Source organism: Platichthys flesus, chromosome 19 (assembly GCF_949316205.1).
Source record: "Platichthys flesus chromosome 19, fPlaFle2.1, whole genome shotgun sequence".
Classification (NCBI taxonomy): domain Eukaryota; kingdom Metazoa; phylum Chordata; class Actinopteri; order Pleuronectiformes; family Pleuronectidae; genus Platichthys; species Platichthys flesus.
In genome coordinates this window covers 2,750,378-2,774,475 of record NC_084963.1, presented here as the reverse complement: position 1 = coordinate 2,774,475, position 24,098 = coordinate 2,750,378, and the positions used below count along the sequence as shown (strand labels likewise).

The 24,098-nt window shown below is 44.1% G+C and overlaps 1 protein-coding gene across 1 annotated transcript; it reads right to left on the bottom strand.

The window, feature by feature from the left end:
- Positions 1-2,022: 2,022 nt before the first annotated feature.
- On the bottom strand, positions 2,023-24,005 carry musk (muscle, skeletal, receptor tyrosine kinase). The gene is made up of 17 exons (XM_062412211.1): positions 23,762-24,005; positions 20,163-20,289; positions 19,709-19,857; positions 19,426-19,553; positions 19,055-19,196; positions 18,820-18,944; positions 15,867-16,026; positions 15,131-15,137; positions 13,418-13,681; positions 13,133-13,326; positions 12,794-12,817; positions 12,602-12,690; positions 9,442-9,616; positions 8,366-8,552; positions 8,095-8,286; positions 6,646-6,794; positions 2,023-3,575 (listed from the first exon to the last, which is right to left on the bottom strand). The coding sequence occupies exons 1-17, from the start codon at positions 23,841-23,843 to the stop codon at positions 2,875-2,877; spliced, it is 2,895 nt and encodes a 964-aa protein (XP_062268195.1). The 5' UTR covers positions 23,844-24,005; the 3' UTR covers positions 2,023-2,874.
- Positions 24,006-24,098: the final 93 nt, after the last annotated feature.

Sequence of the window (24,098 nt, the reverse complement as noted above, 5' to 3'; positions counted from 1 at the left end):
TGAATTGTTGAGTGTTTTTTTTTTATTATCGGAAACTCAAAGGCGTTCCAAGTGTCTTTCAGATATGAGAAGCCTTGCTTTGGTTCGTTATCCTGCTGTGTTTTCATTTCCATGACATCGAACAAGTCAGCGAAAGGCAAACAGGGTCGCACACAGACACACACACTGATAATGGGTATTCTTCACGACGGGCAAGTTTCCTCACCAGACTTAATGAAGATCTAGAGACCTTGAGGCCCTCGACACGTCTTGGACTGCCGGTGATTTAGATTAGTTGGTGCGGTTGTGTGCGCTGATGGGAAAACGCCTGAGTGCAGACAGACCAAAGACATTATACATACATTAATGCACGACAACTGAGACATGATGCAGACCCTGCGTGAACCAGTGCACGGCAAGAATGTGCGTTTGTTGTCGGAGTCGTCAGGGCCGCTGTGTTTCGTGTGCGACACCGATTAAGCTCTCGAAACAGTTTTTCTAGGAAAATATGCTCCGCGCGTGTGTGTGTCTGTGTGTGTGTGTGTGTCTGTGTGTGTGTCTGTGGACTCCATCATGTTTGTTGTTCCACAGCTTCTGAGTGCTCGCCTCCAGTTGATTGATGTATGTCTCCCTATTTCCTGTTACTCCCTAAATGGGCCAATCAGAGCCGGTGCAGCCACACAGGAAGTTTCCTCTTTGCCGTCGCTGAGTGAGGGGGACGCCACATCTTTGGTTTGATGACTGACAAATGTGTCCCCGCGGTCAAATGTCCCACTTTCGTTTGGCACATGGGGGGAACTCAATGATCTAAACGTGCAGAATCAGCTAAAATGTTCTAATTCATTGGAAAAGTCGGCGAGACATCGAAAGCCGAGCGGTGGACGTGTCGGCCGAGCTGTCCAGGAATCGCAGCCACTTCCCCTGCAGCATTATTACGTGTCTGTTCACTGAAGATGAACCGAACCGAAGGAGGATTATCGTGAAGAAAACAGGAAACGATCCTTCATGAGAGTCAGAATCTGTGGACGCCAAACTCTGAGAGCTGCGATCGTCCGTCGGCAGGAAGGTCAGAGTCCATTCAGGGAAAAAACCCTCAGTTTGCTGTGAGGGATTAAAACTGAGTTCAGTGTGAATGTGAGTTTTCTTCTCACCAGGCGTCTGCAACTTGTCGAGCAACACAACATTTCAACAGACACACGGAGAAGGAACTGACACCAAGTAGAGATAAGAGAGGAAACAGGAAGGAAGTGATGGACAGAGCGAGTTGAGAAAGTGATGTGTTCGAGTGTAAACAGGAAATCATTGAACTGGTTATTACTTCTTATGTTTTCCCCCTTGTTTGATTTTAGTTGTTGATATTTCTTTAACACTGCATGATGAGGAGTTTTTACACATTTTACGTGATGCGTCAGAGAATAACTCGTGGATCTTGACAGAATGAATCAGGCTCATGTAGTGAACTGATATTTAAGAGTGTGTCGGGTTCTTATACAAATCATAATCAAGGGGAATTTGAATGTTGTTACATGAAGGGACAATACGGCCTCTGCGGAGGAATGAGCTCCAGATAACGATGCGTTACTTCACAATAAATTAATAAAAGAACGTGTTTTTGATTTAAAATAACCTGTGTTGTCTTCTCTTAACACAGACACATTCTCAAACATTTATAAATGCAGGTGCATGCGAGGATGCAGTGTTTTTCTTCGATAATTCACCATAAACTATTAATATTAGCTCTGTATAGTATCTCCTCCTCGGCTGCAGGTCACCCTCTGATCCCTCTTGTGGTGAGGAGCGGCACTGCAGCATCCACACGGTAAAACATGGGAGTGGGTGCTAGAGAGGAGCTGTCATGGAACGATGTGTTTGGGGGGGAGGTCATAATTAACTTAATTAAAGAGAAAGACTCAGCTCTGCCTCTCTGATAACAAAATCCTAAATGTTCAGTCGTGTAGAAATATATCATGTGAAGTTAATTCTCTGTGATTTGCACCAAGAAATATCAAAGTAAATGAGAAGTGTGGTGAAGATTGTATCATTTATGTAACATAACAAATAACAAAAACATAATATTACACCACACTTAAAAACGAAGATAAAACGTGTTATTGATCTGAAGGGAAACATCAACATTTATATATTAATTAATACATTTAAGAAACAAATAAAAAACTGCTGAACCAAATTGTGTCAGAACACAACAATGAAATAATCTGACTAGTAAAGTCTCTGTGAGAACCAATTCAAAAAGTTCAGCAGAATCTTTATAGATACTGAAGAGTTTATTATAAAGAAAGGAACCAAGAAGTTATAAAACAATTAAATGTCTGTTTCAGTCAGGGTTGTGTAGATTTTTCTGAAATCAAAGAAAAAAGACATGATCAACAACAAAATGATAAAATATATATCTCAATAATGCCCAAAACTGGAATAGTAACTTTTTCTACTAAACAACCAGCATCAGTGTTTTAAAGTGATTGTGTGCCGCTGTGGAATTCGCTCGAGGCGACTTGAACAACTTGACTCGTTCAGTGGTCGGGCCGTTTGTGACACCTTCATCAGGAGGAGGGACGGATATGAAAGTGAATAATATCCCAAAAAACTGAACAGGCAATGGATGAAGTACAGATTAACGGGGGGGGGGGGGTATATCTGCATCGTTGGTGGTTTCAGGTCTTTACACATTAAGGCAATGTGCTCAGGGTCGGAGCTAAATGACGATGGTATTATATGATGATATGGTTAATAACAAGTCTCCTGATTGGTTGCGCCTCCTGAAGATTAAAAACTGCTCAGTCACAGTTTTCAGTGTACAGCTCATTTAAGTCGAGTTTCAGGCACTAAATCACGACATGACGTTTTCCCGCCCCGGTACAGAAGGACTCTCCCTGGTCAGCAGTCGGCCTCGGCCTCAGCATTCACGCTCATCGTGTTCTGATGCATTCGCTCCATTATCCGATGTATGCTGCAGAAACTTGGCCTGTCCGACGACTGAGAGCTCCAGCAGAGCCTCATCAGGTTGTACAGCTCCAGGGGACAGTTCTCGGGACAGGACAGGATGTGGCCGTCCCTCACGTAGTAAATAACCTCTTCGTGGCCCATTCCGAAGTACGGCTGCATGCCGTGGGAGAAGATCTCCCACAGCACCACGCCGTAGGCCCACACGTCCGACTCGGTGGTGTAGCGGTTGTAGAAGATGGACTCCGGGGGCATCCAGCGAATCGGGATGGCGTCATTCTCGTTGGCTTTGTAGTAATCGGCCGAGTAGATGTTCCGGGAGAGGCCGAAGTCTGCGATCTTCACCACCATCTCCTCGCGCACCAGGCAGTTGCGGGTGGCGAGGTCGCGGTGGACGAACTTGCGCTCCGACAGGTAGGCCATGCCCGCGGCGATCTGCTTGGAGATGGACAGCAGCTCGCAGCCGGCCAGCGGCCCCGCGTCCGACTCGGTGGAGAAGCTGCGGCCCGAGAGGCTGGCGCAGCTCAGCGTGTGCACCGACTGGGTCGGGGAGCGGCGGCGCAGGAACTCGTTGAGGTCGCCGTGGGCCATGTACTCGAACATCAGGCACATCGGCTTGCCCACCGCACACACGCCTGGTGAGGGAGGAGACAGAGGATTTGAGTTATTGTCTGTGACAGAACAGAAAGACAGAATGGTTTCAACCACAGAAGTTTTGAGAGAACAAACACATTAGTGACGCCATAACATCCTGAATCAAGGGTTTTTCTTGTCCTGCAGCAGATTATATAATGAGGTCATTCACTGTAAAGGATAAATATATATTGGCTCCAGACATAAACACAGACGCGACCATCTGTGATGTGTACATGCTCATAAATAAACTCTAAAGTGGCGTGGACGTGTGACATAAGTGTGTAACTAAGTGTGTTTCTAAAGGAAGCTTGTGTTCTTCCTCGGCCTGTCTGCACAGATTCCAAGTTTAATAAACATGGCTGGAGTTTCTCTGAATTTCAGATGTGAATAACTTACAAATAAAGTTATTTTTAGGTTTCTGGAAATATTATAGATGCTGAGGGGTATTTTCCAGTGAGACGTCTTCCACAACTCTTGATGTGGAGAAAGCATTTATCTGTCACACTGTATATTACAAGTATTAGAACAATGTTGTGTAACATTACAAGAAAAAAAGTGTCTACATAACAAGAATAAAGTCGTAATTCTTCTAGAATAAAGGAAATACAAACATATTTCCTTAGGTTTACAGTGCATTTATTGCCTTTATTCAGTTTTCTGCTATAACCCATTTTCGGACTGATAAAGGATTCTCTTATCTCTTATCTTAAAGTTATCCATTCTTTAAGCTGTTTCTTAGATCTGCCGATATTTAAACGTATTCTACTTTATTCACTTTGTATTTGCTCCGCCTCTATAAAAGAGTTCTCTGCTTGTTTATCGTTGGATTCCTGTAAAAGCTTCTTTGCGACGTGCACAGCTCAGAGGAATCACAGCGCACAGTGTGAAGACTGTGCAGAGCCCCAGCTGCCCTGCAAGGCCGTGCATGTTCCATATTCATGTAACCTGGCATTCGCAAAACTCAGCTCTGTGGAAAATATTAAAACAAATCAGCAGAGTGGCCAACGAGGACAGAAACACGCCACAGGAGCCAGACGGTAGTTTCAGTTTCTCATCCCACAGCCAAGCGTGCAAGGCCTCGGCCCATCTTCTGAGTCACACCGGCCGCAGTCATAATTTTGATTGATTGCATTTTGCGTTTTTAAGTGTGAGCCGTGAATTGGAACCTCAGTGACCCGTCGGTGGCCCCGAAAAAACTCTCAAAGTCAAACTGCCACAGCTTTATTTTCAATTTCTTGTGGAAATCCCAGAGTCCCCCCAAAATACCAAATCTGTCCGACTGCATTAGGCAAATAGAAGCTGATGTTTAATTTGAATTATTTACTTTGTAAATCTCATTGGGCTTCAAACAAACAGCTGGAACACAGAGATGAAATGTCTCAGTCCCTTGTTGTCGTCCAAGAAACTGTAAACCAAAAATGCACAGGGAGGTTGTTTTCCTTTGGTTTGTCCTTGAGACTCTGAGACAGGCTACAGGGCTTTTAATTTGAAACGAGGGGAAACAGGAAGTGAGGGCGACACTCATAAATCAAGCCAGGGGATGAAATATTTTTGTGTTTGAGGAGTTTGGATGAGCAGCCTCCTCTTGATCCGTCGGTCTCCTCCTTCACACGGTCACACAAATCACTGAAACTCGACTCTATCTATGAGTTTGTGCAATTTGGTGCAGAACCAAATACAAAAAATCCAGATCTGGTGAGTGCGGTTCCATCAGGGGACTGCCGGGGCCTCGCCGGAGGTCAACGCTCTCCAAGTGCCTTTCTGGCCTCGACTGCAGTGTTTATTTGACTGTGTTCTAACTGTGATGTGCAGAGAGCTGCGACAACAACATGAAAAAAAGAGGAAGGGAGGAAGCTTTGAGGTCGAGCTCAGTCGGTTCATGTCCTGTGTGTCACTGAGTGAAGCAGCCTGTCGGAGAGACAAGCTCTGATTACTTCTGCCTGGTGTGTGTGTCTGTGTGTGTGTGTCTGTGTGTGTGTGTGGGGGCTGTAATTCAACAGTAGTAATGTCTCACCCCGGAGGCCCCGTCCTACACAAGCAGCAAAGTCATGACACGCAGACATATGGTTCCTCTAATTTTAACGAATGCATTCTATTCATGATGCATATATTTTTACATGTGAGTATTATTAGCCCTGAGTTAATTAAAGGTTAAGTGACTCTGGCTTCCATCGGCACCGGAGACTTTAGAGAGTCACTCTGCAGACGACTCATCACAAAGTTAGTGTCACTCAAAATGCTCGGCAAAGTTTCACCTCCGTTAAAAATCGTGTTTCCTTTTTGATTCCCCGATCGGTGTTGAGTTTGAACTCTCAGCTCCCGGAGCTGCACATCGGGCCAAAGTAAACAAAGTGTTTTCACCGCAGCCAGTGAGCGATGGGCTTGTTTACTGAGCTGGGTTGTGTCTCTGAACGTCTTCCTGGTGAAATATATACAGATGCCAGCTTGTTTGTTGTTATTCGATTAGATTTGATGCGTTAGCGTAGATATGGAATTTAATATAGGACGTTGGTTTTAATCAAGGCCAACAAAGGCACATGTGTGTTAGGGAACTCTTATTTACTGGCAAACGCTTCTCTAGTGGTTTTTACGGTGGAAAAGATCTGAGGAGGATGACTTCACTCGGGGTGAGTGTGTGTGAGCGGGAACAGGAATCTGGATCTACAGGAGAAAAGCTTGTTTTCCATGTGATTTGCCTATTAGATAGAAATAGCAGAAAGATCTGGATCCTGAAATGACGAATGACTTATGATGTACTTCAGTAAAAAGAAAGAATTCAAAAAAAAAGACGCTCTGACTAAAATGTCTGCTGCTACTTTCCAGACAAAAAAGGAAAAAGACTAAAACACATGGACTTGAAGAAAGTTGGATTATATTTGCTGTGTGAATCTGGTCGTCTTTTCTGCCATATTTGCTTTTTAAACATTATTCTATCTCTTTTTGTCCTTTCTCTCTTTTTCTTTTCCTCCTCCCTCGAAGAAAATTGCTCTATTAGATGAATAATGTAAAAACCCAAACTCCTCACTCACTGTTTGTCGCACACACAACAACAACACACAACACACTGACCGAGGAGTCGCACGATGTTGGGATGGTCAAACTGGGCCATGAGCGCCGCCTCCCTCTGGAAGTCGTTCTGCATGTCGGGCGACGCCTCCTCCTTCAGCATCTTCACAGCCACCATGGTGAACGTCTCCATGGGCCGCAGAGCCGGGGCCCTGCAACACACAGACCCACACACATGCATGAGTCAGACGCACACATGCAGCTCAGTGTCTCCTCCAGCAAAGTGTCAGGATTGTAAATATGTATTTTTCTGTATTTGAGCATTGTGGGATTTGTTTTTACGCGATGCATTGACCAGATGTTTATAAACATGTGTTTTAAGTCAACAACTGTGAAACTGTATTATGAACTTAAGAACTGTAGATGTTGCTCAGTGGAAGGGAAACACACACATACATGCATTCACACAAGCTTCCTGTGTTGCTCACTACACGGCAAACTAAAGTCAACATGTTGTTTCTCACTGCAAATTTTTATATATAGACGGACACATACATCACACGCACACACTCACACACACACACATACATCACACACACACACACACACAAACACACACACACACACACACACACACACACACACACACACACACACAATGGGAAACTATAGATTGCTGCCCACTTGTGAGGGATGAAGTTATTTACTGCCTGGTTCTATTTCAGTCCCTGTGAATGTTGTGTGTCGGTCTGTGTTTGTTTGTGTGTGTGTGTGTGTGTGTGTTTGTGTGTCAGTGCTCTATCGTTGTGAAGCCAAATTTGAGTTTCAGACACTTGTGTGAAAATAAAACGTACAAACATTTTATTGTGTCCCAGATCTTCCTACAGGAGCAGCGACCAAGACCACGTTTCAGAATCAAGGTTATATCTATGTGTGTGTTTGTGTGTGAAGGACTATGTGCACGTGTGTGTGTGTGTGTGTGTGTGTGTCGTGTTCCCAGGGGTGTCCATATACTGCAGCATTCCACCTTTCACTGAGGGATTAGCAGCCGGGCAGAAGGACGTCTTAGCTGCTCACTGATGGTGCTACTGTCAAAGTGCCACCGTGCTGCTGTGTGATCTGCACCCTGGTATATCAGTTGTGTATTCCCTTCAGCTCTACACGACTCCTGTGTAACACTGTGTGTAGGAAGTTAGAGAACTATGTCCTGATGTGTGAAGAGATTTATTACATTTTTAAATTTCCATGCACTCTATGACCCGGGTGGTATTTCATCGTCTCGTGGAGATCAGACTCTGAGTCGTGAACGGGGTCAGAGGTCAGTGGAAGTGACACCGGCAGCAGCTCCTCCTGTGACTCTGTGAATGACGCAGCACTTCTCTGTGAGACCTGGCTCTTGTTCGGCTGCTCTACTCCCTCTCAATCTCCAAATCTACTTCTCCTTCCTCATCTTTTTCTACCTCAATCATCCACTTCTCCCCTCTTCCCTTGATTTCCCTCCATTTCTCTCACCTGGCTTGGAAGACCCGTCCGAAGGCTCCCTCTCCGATGTCCCTCACGTATTGGATGTTGTTTCTCGGGTACTCCAGGGCCAGCAGCTTTGAGTTGAGCAGCAGAGGAACCCTCTGGTACATGGGGTTCGGGTGGAGTCGGTCCAGCAGGAGCTCCGACGGCAGAGCGCTCAGCGTCGGCGTCTCCATCGCTCTGTGGACCAACAAAATAAAACCAGATGATCAAGGAAGAGAAGGATGGATAGAAGCTGTGCATCCTTTCTCTTCTTTACCTCTTTCGGTTCCTCAATTGCTTCCTCCGTCTGCGGCAGGCCAGGATGCTGATGAAGAGGAAGATTGCAGCTGCCACTCCGGTGAGGATGATGACGATGACAGACATGGAGTAGGCTGGAGACGATACCGGGCTGGTGGGGGGGGGGCGAGCCGGCTGACGGGGGCTCTGCGACTCCGGCTTCGTCACTGACAAACACAGTCATAAGCTTATTTAATCAATTCTGAGTTATTCAAACTTTGGCCACTGTATGTGTCGTTTTTTCAGCATTAATTAAACGTCGCTTTAATGAAGAATAAAATATAAAAACTTAAATTGAAAGACAAAGAAAATTGCAGATTTCAATTTGGACCAAGGTAACAGAATTTCCACTAATCATGGACGCAGACACCAACTTGTAAAGAATCCGGTGACACACCATCAACGTTACGTTTCATTTGTGGAAGCCAGATTTTTTATTCAGGAAGCTGAGCCACTGCCTGCAAGTCAGGGTTGCCAGGTCTGTGTGACAAAAACCAGCCAAACAGCCAAGAAAAACCAGTCCAAATACCTAAACTCCAAATCCCTCAGTCAGACTCTATACACAGCAGTGCTGTCACTGCCTGTTGAAGCATCATATCCACTAATTAACACCATAAATGTTTAGTGTAGCAGCATTAAAAGCAGTTTTCCCTGAACAGTGACTCTCAGAGGTGGGATTGAGAGGTGAGAACCAGGCGCTGGGCAGCACGATAGCACTTTGTGTGTTAGTGGGTCTGTGGGTGGCATGTTCACGTGTGTGTGCTCAACAATCTGGAGTCACTTTGGTGAGATTGGGATATAAATCTGTGAATTCTAGAAACTATATAAGATTCACTTTTTACATTCTTTTACATAAGTGGGTCAAAATCAAGATCTGCATAGTGATAAACTGGACTTCCACATAAAATACACAAAATGAAGCATCAGGCATCAAACCCAATTAGGTTTCCTGGTGAAATTTGGCTACTTGCACCAAAAATGTGTATTTCCTGTGTCCAAACTTGTTGAACTACCTTGACTGTAATGGCTGCATGGTGTAACACTGTGTAAGATTACCTGGTGCTGTGTCTGCCTCCCCACAATGCAGCACGGAACAGTACTCCCAGCGTATGTTGGGATTGGAGGTGTAGCACCAGGGCTTGTCGCTGATTCCTCCCGGGTTCCTGCAGTGGCTGCCTGCGCTCCTCAGCTCGGGGATGACATCCACAGACAGGCGGTGCTGGTGGGGAACCTGCCGGAGGAGACGGAGACAAAACATGAAGATCGAAAAATGAGATTGGAAATGAGACTTTGACTTGACGGCCTGTCAGAAGTTTGCTGGTCCTTCTTTCTAACTCCAAACCTGCTGAGCACATCTGGGAACCAGCCTGTGACCAGAGGTGTTTCTGAGTAAAACATCATCTGCTCTGTTCTGTTCTGACCCTGTGCTCTGAGGGGGGCGGGGGGGGGGGGGTAAAGAGGAAACAGACTTGACCCGAGGGATCTGCAGAATCTGATCAATAAACGTCTTGCCTGGATTTTCTTATTCTGGAATGTTTCAGAGCTGTTAAAGCCAATTTGATTTCCACGTCAGAAAAGAAAAACTAAGATAAACTTGAGCACAACTTCTTTAGGGTCCATACGTAGGGTTCCACTTTGATACCCAGGAGTTGTAAAATGTTCTATAATGAGGGACATTATGGGGTTACATGGTTGATTCTGCAAACCGGAGTGCCAACTCAAACACGGAACATCTGGTGTCTTCGTGTGTCACAAGCTTTAGTCATCAAAAGGGCCTCGGTCCAACTTCTCCCAGGAGATGTGAGGTTATGAGCTGAAAAGGCTGCGTTCAGCACATGTGCGGTTTGAGTGTCGTGCACGAAGCTCGAGCCTCAGGTCGCCGGGAATGTGAAGAACAACAACTGCACGAAACCTGAACAACAACCGTTTGTCTCTGGCTTCCAGAAGGAGATGGGATATGTCTCCAAAGTCCAACACCCAGCACTCCGTCCCAGACTAATCCCTGCAGATGTTTCACAGCACCAAAACAATGTCATAGTCACCATGGGAAGATGTTGTTGTTATTTTGGGGACAACAAGGGGCAGAAAAACAAAGGTTGTTCTAAATTTACAGTTGTAGAAATGTATCATTGAAAACCGCTGATTGTTTATTACCATTGACAACACTTCCTTCCACGGCTGAGGTGTCAATCATGATGTTTCAACCTGTCTTTATATCATCAAATATCTAATTCAATCCAAACCTGCTCTAAAAACAAATGCTTTAACGTACCACTGTGATAAGAACAACCTCAATTCCACATTCCCACATAAAACCTGATATTGTTTCTAACCTTCAGAGTAAACCTCATGTTCCAATCAGCCTCACGCTGCCTTCTGGGAGAAACTTCATCCCAATCAACCTGTTATTATTCTTACAAGAGGAAATTGCAGCTTAGGTCCTGGCCAGGAACTGAAGGATCATCATCATCAACATGATCGTTTTTAACAATCAGCTTTTTTAACTCGTGTTTGGCCGGCTGCACCATGATCACAAAGCTCCGGCCCTTTTCCTGGAAGCTTGACATGCTACACGCTCACTTCCTGATATCACTGTGTTTTCTCAGGAACTTCTAATCCTGTCTTTAATGCAGGACAATGCGTTTTCACTGCTGCCCTGCTCGTCACACTTTCCATCCTCACATGGAACATCCAGTAAGATTTACACATCACCATGACTGCATAGATATTGAAATCCAGAATGATTACTCACCCATTGCGAAAAACTGACTCCTCGTTTTCTATCCTCGACAATCATTTTTCGATTCCTTTTTCAAACAATTATCTTGCTGAGGTTTAAGTATAAGAGTTCTTAAGTTCATACAAATAAGATAAAAGCCTTGCATGCTAACATTTGCAGCTTAAGCTCATTTGTTACACATTTGCACTCATATTTATATTTATTACGACAGCTCTATGTTGAGAAAATCAAAGCCTGACGAGTCTGTTATTCATGGTTTTAGATGTTCGGGGCCTGAGGTTTAATATGAAACACTCTTTTTATTGTTAATCATTTCTGTCTGTTGCCTCGTTCTTGAATGTGTGTTTTATTTGAGTCGCTCAAGCTGCTTTTTTAATTTAACATGGACATGAAATCTGCAGCCGCACATTGTCAACATCCTGCATAAATGCATCTGATCCCGACTTAATGCACACACAATCCTATGTCCACTGCAGCACACACACACACACAGACACACACAAGCTTCTCTGCCAACGTCAACCAGTAGGAGACAGTTAATCATGTCACGTGTTCTCAGATTAAAGATGATGTTTGTTGAAGGAGACACAGACTCAATAACCTGATATTAATTCTCCCTGTGAGGGAAACAGTTTGTTTACGTGACCACATGTGTTTGTTGTTGTATATAAGAGACAATGTTAAAGATAAAGGCCTAATATTCCTATTTTTCTCAATCATGAGGTGAACTAATGTGCACGAATATGTTGAGAATCACTTCGGAGAAAGTTCTGTCAGTTTCAAACACAGTACATGTGTGTGTCTGAGCAACTGTGAAGTGTTAAAGTGCATGTGTGTGTGTGTGTGTGTGTGATGAAGCATTTGCAGCATATGCGTGTGAAAGCTAATTGCTTCCAGAGGCAGGATGTGACACGAAGAGCCCCTCCCTCTCTGCTGACCTGGCAGACACACACACACTCACACACACACTACACACACACACACACACACACACACACACACACACACACAGACACACACTGCACAGGAGAGTAGAAACAGCTCACCCTAACAGACCCTTTCCATCGAATCTATAAAAACATAAAGGGGCTTTTGGGCCACAGAGAGAGTGTGTGTGTCTGTGTGTGTGCTTGTGTATTCACTTGTAAGCACTTTTGTGTGTGTTTTTCTATTTCTGAGGTCGAGAACCTATAAATCCTCACATCCACACACAGCACATCAGTCACACTTACTTAATACAGGCTTGTATTGGCTGCGTCACCTTGAAGGACGAGAGCTTTTCAAAGGTTCCTCTGTTTCCCTGAAACTCCTTCAAACTTCTGTCGTTTTTGATTTACACGTTTCTCCCCTGTGCTCTTTCTACCTGTGGTTGATTTATATCTACGCTGCATGTTTCATGTCTATATGTTACACACCTGTGAAGTGGAAATTGTGGTATCAGGAACTCACACACACACACACAGACACACACTTTACCTGTTGGCTCCATGGCTGACACGGGATCCCAGACCTCGTCACGTTCACGCTGCCTTGGTAGAAACGGCCTCTGTCATTGTAACATGTGGCTGTTGACACCAAACAGAATATAAATGTATTGACGTTTTATTTTTAACAATTAATATTTAATAAAGGATCAATTTTTAACAAAAGGACTTCTTTTTAACTCACTTGTGATTTGATCTCTCTTGATGTCTGAAATACAGAAATTCACAGAAACATATTAATATTAAGAGTTAGACTTTAAAATGATCTGAATAAAACATTTCATGGAGAATTAATACAATGCTGAAGGTAAATTCTGAATGTTTAACAGTTTATTTTACCTTTAACACACAAATAACTGCACCTTCTCAAATCTAGCTGTTACTTCTGAGTCTTAGATTTTGCCAACTTTCTTTATGAATTAAAATAAAACTAAATAAAAAGAAAAGAAACTCGTTCTTGTTCCCACAGAGCAGAGATGTATAAAACACGTTGGAGTGAGGGCCTCAGTGAGGGGTCTCTTACCCACAAAGGGCACATATGTGCAAGCCTCCGGGTCGGAGCGGAGACTGGGTAGGGCCTGACATTTGGGCAGCAGTGAACTGGGAGTGTGGGGCCCGATGCCGGAGCTGAAGTGGCCCGGCTGGAACAAAATGCTGCTCTCCAGCACCGACCACTCCTTGTGGCAGTACAGCTCCTTCACCGCCATGCAGTGCTCCCTGTGTTGTGAAAGGGAAACAGATGATAAACCTCTTTAAACAACTCATTTATTGTGTTGTTAATTGACTCTTTACTCAGAGGAACACTCGCCTGCAGATGGGTTTCGGTGCCGGGCCTAACCCTGAGGGGTTGCAGTCGGGGAAGGAGGCGTGGCAGAGCAGCGAGCGCAGCGCCGGGCCGCACGTCGAGCTGACTCCTTCCAGCTCCCCCGACCAGCTCTGGACCAGGTACTCCTGCATGTCCTCCGGGTCCGAGAGGGACGAGTTAAAGAAAACCAGCGAATCGTCTCGCAGGAGGTTGCGGCAAACATCTCCACGGTAGGCGCTGCAGTAGCCGGTGACACCTTTATAGAGTCTGACAGAGGGGGAGAGGCACACACATCAAGATACCAAGGCCAAGACTCTTTAGGTTCTTCAGAAACAGTTTTACAGTGCGACTAGTTTCTTTTATCGAACAGACAATGACCGATACGTTTAGGTCCAGGTTGGCATTTTGGTTAATCTCTATAACCAGGTATCTGCTTATGAATGGAGATGAATCAAAAGGCCACAAAGCCTGCAAACTAGAAACAAGAAGGCTACCGACTCCCAAATCACTTGTCTTCAGTTTATGCATGTTCACATCCCGAATTACCCTTTCACTCACTATAGTCACGCACTATTGATTTTACTCGATTGAATAAACAAGACAATATTTTATCTTCTTTTGCAAATCTGTTGCAGAACCACAGCTTCCTGCAGCAATCGCTTGTTTACTGGCTTGGCCGACTTTTAGTTTGCGGAGGTGTGCATCTAAAAAGAAAAACTAAGAAATATCTTCTTTTGAGTCGATCCAGATGTTGATCATGAAACCAGTTGCGGGAGGATTGTGTGAAATCACCTCCTGGCTGCCCCTCGGTGGGAGCTGCCTCGTGACGGATACAAAACGTGAACCTGTGTTACCAGCTCGGCTCTTCCATCTGTTCGCCTTCCAGCGTGAGCACCGTCCACATGTCTGCCTCACAACGAAGGTCTGATGTCTCTGCCTGCCTGCCTGCGTGTGTGTGTGTGTGTGTGTGTGTGTGTGTGTGTATGTGTGTCTTTCTGTGTGTGTGTGCACAGTTACAGTCTCCAGATGTCGCCTCTCGGGGAGTTTGGTGCTTCGAGTTCAAGTCAAACCATCAGAGCTCGAGCTAACCTGTAAATCTTTCAGCCCCATCATCCCACCATGTCATCCTTCCCCCCACTTTCTCTCTTTCTTCTCCAATCTCTCCGTTTCAATACAAACATATGGTCCAGATGTGGCCATGACTTGGCAAATCTTGTGAGTAAACCTTTTTAGCCTGTGACCAGTATCTTCGTTTCCACCTGAAAGATTCTCATCAGGCCAACTTTTCCTTTTCCCCTTCTTCTCCCACCTTTTCTCTTCTCTCTCCATCTGCCTGTCTGTCTTTCTCTTCCTCCCTCTGTCGCTCTCTCTCTCTCCCCTGGTCCAGATGTGGATGCGCCGCGGTTCAACAGAGTTCAAATTCAACTCGCACCACATGGGTGACTTAGAGAACGGCTCCCTCTTGGCAAAGCAGGTTTATTGACAGAGCTAAAATGCTGGTTGTCCTCTGCCGACCCAGAGGAAGTGACAGCACTTCAGTGTCTTCAAATGCAGCGAGGACTCAAGTGGTTTTGGCGCCAGTGTTAAATTTAATGATGGGCAATGTGCTGTGTAGCTAAAGGTGTTACTACAAATCTCGTGAAAACCAGATTGCTGCATGGAAATACAGTAAACAAGAGGAGAAGAACAAGCAAAGAACACCGTCAGGTCTCTTACCTCCACTCTATGGGGAAGTGGCAGCGTCCAGAAGACGTCGGTTGAAGGAGAAGAAGCAGGAGGAGAGGACAGAGGAGACGAGAGGGAGACACAGAGACAAAAATCAGTCTGAGCTGGAAGTTAAATCCAACCATGGTGCTTCATAGCCGGCTCTGAGGACACTGAGGACTGATGACCAGGTGGACGGACACTGTGTGTGTCGGTGTGTCTGTGTGTGTGGCCAGAGAGGTATTCAAGTGTGTGTGTGTGTTTGTTTGTCTTTAGGTGACTGGGGTCATGGGGTGTGGTGGAGAAGAATCAACCAAATGGGGGAGACAGCAGACAGCTGAGGCCACACAAAACACCACCAATAAAACCGGCAGCTACAATAACACAAGACACAACAACACATACAAAGTCACACTATATACAAAGCACTTAATGTGTGTAATGGAAGTCAAAAGCATAATAGTTTCCCCATGGGGACAATAAATTATATTTGATTAGATTTAATTTGGAGAATCTCAGCTGTCAATCACGGCCTTTCACCCTGTTTTAATAGAATACTATAATAATAGTATAATAACACGTTAAAAACCTAAATCAGTGTGATAACAACAATGTATGATTACCCCTAAAACTATTAAACATGTACTTTGACTTTTTAATTTTGTCTGTGTCCCATCCACCAACATGGAGGAGGCAGGATTTAGGAGCTGTATGTTGTGCGTCTCTATCCACAGTCTATGGTCCCTACCTTCCACGGTGACTCTTGCGGTGGCTTTGACGGTGTTGGCTCCGGCGTTGTGTCTGTTGGACGCCAGGCAGGTGAACAGCGCCGGCTTGTTCACCGTCACCTTCAGAACGGACAGAATCACCTCCCCCACCAGCGTCTCCTCCACGGATGCACCTGAAACCTTAGGACAGAGAAAACACGTTGTGATACGAGAGGAGACGTTTAACTTAGAGTCGCGTTAATCATCGCATTCCTGCAGCCAATCATCTCCCAGGGTTGTCATATTATTTGCTTGTCAGGTTGATATAGGGAAGGTGTTTGCAATCTAGTGGCTCTCGGGACATTCATCTCTACGTTCTACATAAATTCTCTGCACCGACACCTGAAAAAACAACATGGCTCCGTCGCGGCTAAACGCTCAACTCCACAAATTTGTCTCGCTGCCATCAAAGCTTTTCTTTCCACTGAAAACTGCTCCCGGCTGCAGCTAGAAGAAGGTTTGTGAGGCAGGGAGTTTATTTATAGCGTTCGGACACAAGGGAATTCACGGTGATTTACAAAAGGCCTGAATATATGACATTAAAAAGTAATTTAAATAAGACATAAAAAGAAAGTGTTTCCTGGAGGCAGAGACGAGATAATTAAAACAATTAAACGAGCAGTGACACAGAAATCCTGCGGGACTTAACGAAATTGTACCATTTTGTTTTAAATTCTCCCTGCGTGTAAATTGTTCCTACACTGTTTATAGTCGGGGGGGTGTTGAGTTGTTAAAATTGCATGCATGTAATAAATGTCTGGCATGGAAATACACTTGTAACTACATGGCAATCAGCATACCTCCACCAAGGCCCCTTAAGTTCAATCAAACTGCACCAAATTGTCCACACTCATAGATATCGGTGTCCTAAATGTGCCTGATGCTTTTCATCAAGATCAACAAATTAAAACCTCGGAAAAAATGCGGTAAAAACACAATATGAAACATACAAACCAACAAATGACCAAGGTGTTGGAGGAGGCAATAACGTGAGAAATTAAATTCCCTGATATTCACACTACACCGATATAGCTCGGTACAATTTATTTGTTGCCTATAGTCTCCCACTGACATATTTACTGTATGTACAGTATAAATATAAATGATGTGTGTACGAGTGTGTAATGTGTGTGTGAGCGTGATGTTGTGCAACACGTCTATATTTGAACATGCGTCTGATAGCATCTGTTTTTACGATGATCTCTTCGCTGCCCCGCTGAATTTAATGACGTCTACTTGCTGCCAGAAAAGCAGCTCCCACAGTCATTTGAATCAACAGACACACACACACACACACATACAGTATTTACAAGCATCATGGGCCTGTAATCATGTTGTAGTTAGCACCAAAGGCTGTTAAATATCCAGACATTACTTGGGGTATGTCTGCCTGCAAAAGAGCACACGTTTAAAAAGTCTTGCTGCCTTACTGGAAATTGCGTCCCATTAAGGTGGTCCTGTATGTAATCTCCAGGATTTAGCCCCAATGTGAGTCACCACATTATTACTTTTTTAAGGTTTTACGAAAATCAAGTCTTAATTGTTTTTTATTCATTTAATGTTTCTTTGAATGTAATTTCTAAATTCGTAAACAACACTTTAAAGCATCAAATAAGTAAATAAATTAAAATTTATCCCAAAGTTAGTTTCAGTCCATGTCCCCTCTGCTAACATGGAGGAGACAGGAGTTGTGACCTATTACCCAGACTCATCTGATCACAAGTCAGCACTCTGCGACATCGGTATCATGGCACGAGTTCACGAATCAAAAAGCTGATAATACTGAGTATTATTGGCTAAATGGAAATCAAGCCCTTAAATCCCCTGTCGCCATAATGAGAATTCCTAAGCTGTTTATATCGCTGATCCCACGGCCGAGCTGAGGATAAAGAGAGATGCGAGGTAATGTATCTGATGTGTGTATTACATTGTACTGCACTTGTAAAATTGTGTTTATACTGTGACCCGGTTTATATGACATAACTATTGAGAGTAAAAGCAGATGCGGAAAATCAGTGGTTCAATTCATGACATCATGTTCTTCATCATTTAAAGGAGCTTTTCAATCGGGACAGTCTATTTGCGCCGCTGTGACACTATCGGTCTTCAGATGCAGCCCCCGAATTGAGACTTAGCTAATGTGTGTAGGATTAGACATGAGTCAATCAGCTCGGCTTGTAGCACTCAGCTCGTATCCTCTGGAGACCTTCAGGAGAGTTTAATCTCACATCTACGCTGCAGCGAGTGAAGATTGAGATTCCATTTCCCAAACTTTGTGTGAACCTTCATCAGACTTCAGAACACGCTCACTTTCCCTGCTGTCGACTCAGTTATTGTCGCAGCTTTCCCATTATGTGAAGCTCTTTGGATGACAAGGTGTCACAATGCCGGCTACGTGATCAAACTCCTCCGAAGCTTGGCTGTGCTGACGGACATTTGAGGCCAAACTCAACCACTCGAGAGGAGATAAGATCTCAGGCATTTATGAGAGTCCACAGGGTACCGGGCAGACGTGGATGACGGATGGAGGAGGATCTGCTGAAATATGGCTTTCAAGAGCTTCTTCAGAGGTGTTTAAAGATGCATAGATTCATTCATTTGACTCAGGAGTTTCTGTAGCGAAATATCTGCATAAGAACTGGACTTTTAGATATACATCCATTATCTATACGGTACCGACAATCATTTGAGGATTGTGATAGCTAGAGCTAGTCCCAGCTTACGTAAGACATGAGGCGTCGTTCTCCTTGGACAGGTCGCTAGCTGATCTTCACCGTGACTTTGGACAGTTGAAGGAACACAGAGTACCCAGTGACATGGGGAGAACATGCAAACCCCACAAACATAGACCAGAGCCTCCCGTCAGATGTGATCCCAGAAGGTTCTTGCTTCACGCCGCCTAAACCTTCAAACACTGCAGCTAAAGAAACTTACGGTGTTCCCGTTTTCCAGCCAGGTGATGGTGGGTATCGGATTCCCCGTGGCGTTACAGTCCAGGCTGATCTGGCTACCATACGCCACTCTCTTCTCTTTTGGAACCCGCAGGATTCGAGCCGGAGCTGGAAAACATACAGAAACCACACTGCGCAGTTGGCGTATTCAATAGCTTCGGTTTTAATAGCATTATCTAACAAGCGTAAAAAAGGTGAAACCACATTAAGATACATACCCTGAACCTCGATAGTGACCGGCTTTGAAAAGGCCAAACCGAAGCTGTTCCTGGCCACACAGCGATACTGCCCTGCGTCGTCCTTCTGGATGTTGTGAATCTTCAACGCACCGTAGTCCAGGATGGTCACGCGGTCAGTGATCTGATTGACACAAGAGACGACTTCATATAATCATATTCCCCATGTTTATTACTCCTAAAAATTAAACAGGTATCTTGAAATCATGGTTTGGATCATTTCCTTATCCAGTGGAAAGGCATACTAAACCAAAAGTGGGCTATTTAATGCTAGGCTTGGATACCTTGATGCCCGTAAACATTTACAATCCCTGTTGCTTTTATATGTGTTGGGGGGGGGGGGGTGGACGAACCTTAATGAGCTCGTCATCTTTGATCCAGGTGACATCTGGTTTGGGATTTCCGAGCGTCACGCAGGGCAGCACGGCTTTGGACTCCAGCAGAAGCGTCAGGTTGGTGGGATGGCGTTTGATCTGGGGTTCTAATGCAGAGGCCGACAAAATAAGATGCTGCACTTTCAACCCTCTGTCTCACTGCTTCTGAGAAATTACATTTTGAATTGTACCATCTGCACATTCTTTAAAAAAATCTGGATTTGGGACATCAGCTCTAGGATTTGGATGAAAACAGACATACTCATCTTGAGCTGCAGCGCTCCACAGCTCTTGGCCGACTCTCCGATCCCGTTATTGGCAAGGCAGCAGTATTCCCCGTTATCTGATTCTCTCACATGAGGGACGATCAGCATCTGGCCCTGCTCCTTGGTTATGTAGCGGGGGTCGTACCTAATGGGACAGAGGGTTGTAAACAGGACCATACTTGAAACTAACTCCAACAATAGGGGGTTAGGATTATGTGAACATGATCAGGCTAGTGTTAGGAGGGCTATAACTGTCCTTAGTTCAAGTATCTGTGATGATTCTGATGTTTTGAACTTGATAAGTTTGGAATTTAGCTACATACTCATTATTTGCATTATGTGACATATCAAAAATTAAAGCCAAATTAAAGATACAATCCATTTAAAGGACTATTCTGTATTTAGCGTGAAATAGGACAATCACTGAGTTGTTTCCTTGTGGTAACCTACATGATCGGCTGGTTGTTCTTGGTCCACATGACGTCAGCAGGAGGTCGTGACTGCACCTCACAGATGAAGGAGGCATTGTGATCCAGCAGCACATCCACTGTCTCTAGTAAGGTGATGATACGAGGGGCTAGGAAACAAGAAATCCAGTAGACGTTTATTTTAGAGCAAAAACTGTCTCTCACAGTTTGAGCAGAGGTGAAACTCTGTTGTGCAGATGTGTGTTTCTGCAAAGTGTAATCGCAGTATGGTATTTGTATCACAAGGAACAGCTTTGTTTCTTTATAATACATGACAGTCTAACTGGTGGAAAACAGATGAATCATTTCAGCGTAATCACACAACCTTCTTGTCATTCCTAGTTTGACCGATCAGAGGTTTTGACGTTTGTTTCAGTTTTGACCCGGAGCAGTAGAAGAATGACTGACAGGATAAAACAGGATAATCTGATTAGATCACATCTGGATCTTTTAAAGAGTTCGACTGTGAAGGACAGACGGCGGATTGTCGAACTCAATCTGAAGTCTTTAGTGTATCTTTAAGTTTTTACTCAAGCAGAAGCAGAAACTAGGAGGTTTTAATTCAGGGTTCAAGGTCGGGCTCCGTCCCCGGTGCACGCTCTTTGTTCTAGATCTGATTTCAACAGATGGTCTTTGTTAGCAGGAAAGAGTTACCCGCTCTGTATAAAGTGATTATCCAACTTATATATACAACCACCTGTTATTATAAAACCAGGTGAATCCAGAGGTAAACCTTTTAACCCAGATTGAGCTCCATTCACGGAAAAAAATAAACAAGAAGATGGATTTATTTTCAGACCAGTGACACAAAGGTGAAATTAAAGCAACTGGCCCAAATAAGGTCGTCTGATATCTGTTCTGTTTTTTTTTACGGTGAATATATTAATGAGAAATGAGAGGGGGAGTTCAAACAGAGATGTGTTGAAAGGAAACAGGGGATGAGAGGAGATATAGAGATGAGGCAGCAACTGTGTTGTGTGTGGATTCACATCAGAGACATCGGGGTTGATTTAAACTTTGCACGAACTCTTAGAGGAGGAAGAGGCAAAATAGAACAGAATACAAAGTACTGAGGGGGGGGGGGGTAATAAAGTGAAAGATGAAAACAGAAGGAAGATAAAGGAGAGGATCAAGACACAGTGCCGTTTTTTGTCTCTTGAGAAATTAAGATTTCATGATAACATATGATGATATAAATCACCTGGATATCTCCTGCTGGAGCCGTAATGAATTTTAAAAGTTGTTTGTAGTTTATTCCAAATTTCATCTAATAACTGAATACTTAAATATTAATTTTGCAGTATATCTGTCAGGTGATTTACCAATGTTGATATTAATGTATGTAATGGATATTATGGTCATTGTGGGGCAAAATCTTTGTACAAATACATAATTATCGCACATTTAAAAATGCTGCAACTGCCTCTGGTTAACAATCCCTGTTTTTATGTTTAATGTCGATGTATAATCTCCAGGAATACAAAGATATAACTTTCTGATCGATTTGCAGGGGGAATCTTTCCTTGCTGGTTTGTTCCATCCTCCTAACATACACTGATGAAGCCATGTTTGTCATTATTATCCCTGTGTACTCGCCCAGTTTCACCAGATTTACTCGTACAAATGTCTTTTACAACTTCCTCCATGTCGTCATTGTTGATAACGTGTCTGCTCTGTTTATTCCTCGTGTCTCTCGATCTGTCAGTGGCCTTCTTCAAATCATCTATCTTCTTACAACCCCTGGATCCACTGGTATTTGCTTTGGTTTGAAGTTTATCCTCCTTCTCTCCCTCTCTCTCTCTCTCTTTCTCTCTCTCTCTCTCTCTCTCCCTCTCTGATGCTATTGTGCAGACCAAATACACAGTTTTGGACTTTCAGCGTGGTCAAACAAGGACAAACACAAAAATAGTGTTGTTTTCGTGGCATGTCGGGGGATCGGATGACTGCGGGGGAGTCGTCCGTGTGTGTTTGTGTACGGCTTCACAGATATGCTGAGCAACATAAACACTTTGATCTTCCATGAATGGATATTTGTGGAGCATATTTTACACTCTGACACCAACACTGTTTGACCAAAATCTATTTAGCTTCTTAAATGTGTCATTATCAAAGACTAAATATTATTTTTCAAAGCAGGTTTGAGCGGTTTCATTCACAAGGCTGCTGTGACTCGGAAAGACCTTCAAGAAACATGACAATATAATTATTAGCTTTTATTCTGACTTGTTGGTGCAGAGCTGCTTAACAGCTTTTAATACAACTTTTAACTTGCTTGTGTTTTAAAGAAATAGTTAATAAAATATGTGTATTAAGGATAAAAGTACTCCTGACTAATTAACGTATATTTTGTTGTGGCATTCACGTTCACATTCTACATGTTTTTTTTTTCCATCATACACCATCGTCAGGGGTTATTTGAGGTCCTGCATCTTGCTCAAGGACACTTGGGAATGCCGACGGGGGTGTCCGGGGATCGAACCATCGTCCCTCTGGTACTTAGTGGACGACCCTCACCATACCTCCTGAGCCCCATCCAACCACATATCTTGCTGGAACATTCTAATAAACGCTTATCAAGGACTCACAATCGTCCCAATGAACACAATGGGTCTGGCTATATCTTGACACAAACGTATACATTGCACAACACCCCCAAGTGGTCACGTTTGGTCAGTGAAAGTTGACTCATGCTGTATATTTACTGAGCCTTGTCTCCAGTTACAGTTACAGTAATAATGACTGTGAGGAAAGACAGTGTCCACATTTGCTTCAGCCTCGTAATCACTGACGCAAAGTACAGGTCATCCGCCCAGTTCATCAACTCTAACACAAACCACTTCACCACCTGTCTCCCGAAGCCGATGTGCAGCACGCACCGTGAATCTGGTATTATATGTCAGGGCTCTGCCGGCCCGGCCTCTGCATGTGCCAGCATTTGATACGGTGCCAATCTCACATGTCCGGCTGCCGAGGCCACGGTTGAACTCTCTGCACTGAAAAGTCCTCCTCATCTCTGGACCTGGTTTCTTTTTGTTTGATTTCAGCCTTTAAAGTTCTAAAGATTTTTTAAAATACAGGAAAGAAAATGTCACTTGGGGCCCGACTGCTCTTGATCATGTGGGAACAGTGAGCACAGCAGAGGTAAGATTAGCTGGTCCCTCAGCACCTCTGCAGCAGCCTGCGGGGAGGATATGCCCGAGTGTAGGAAGGATATAGATTTAGTCACATTTACACTGTATGAGGCCTATAAACACTTTCTCCATTCCCCTGCAGGACACAGTGGAAAACAGGAGATGCAGTGCTTCACATGTAGAGGAGCTCACCCTGGGTGCTCTTCAAGGAAATAATAAAAGGTAAAACCAAGATGCAATAATAAAAGTTCTACATGATGTTTCTATTTCCCCATCTACCCATTGAGTGTGTTGATCTATAGCCTCGTGACCTCAGCATATTAACTCATGCATGCACAGAGTCAAAGGAAATACATTTTTGTGCAAAAGCTGCTACATTTTTAGAATATCAACTTAAATGCTGAAAAACCAAAAGCTGAAAATCTCGTTAAGTGGCAGAAACCTGTCTTACCTCTCTGTAGACTGTAGCTTGAGGTGACCAGAACCAGCACAACAAGGATCTTTATCACTCCAAGAGGTTCCACAGTCTTCATACTGACTCTAAACGATCCTCTGGACCAAACCGTCCCTCACTGGTACACAGTAGCCTAAAAGCCGCTGGTTAGATTCCCATGGCCGGTAAGGAGACCTTGTTGTTGACTCACTTGGAGGGTTTCTTCACTGTGTGCGTCTGCGTGTGACAGCCATGAGCTCTGTGCTCAACAAGGACCAGCTCGGTCACTGTGTGTGTGTGTGTGTGTCTGTGTGTGTGTGTGTGTGTGTGTCTGTGTGTGTATGTGTGTGGTGAT

Bases quoted from the DNA above. Each gene is read 5' to 3' on its own strand.
- musk (XM_062412211.1), bottom strand. From the start codon at position 23,843: ATGAAGACTGTGGAACCTCTTGGAGTGATAAAGATCCTTGTTGTGCTG. The intron at 19,554-19,708 runs GTATGTCTGTTT...CCTCTGCATTAG, and splicing joins AGCGCTGCAGCTCAAGATGA to AACCCCAGATCAAACGCCAT. The intron at 9,617-12,601 runs GTAAAGTGTGTG...CTCCTCCGGCAG, and splicing joins GTCAGCCATGGAGCCAACAG to GTTCCCCACCAGCACCGCCT.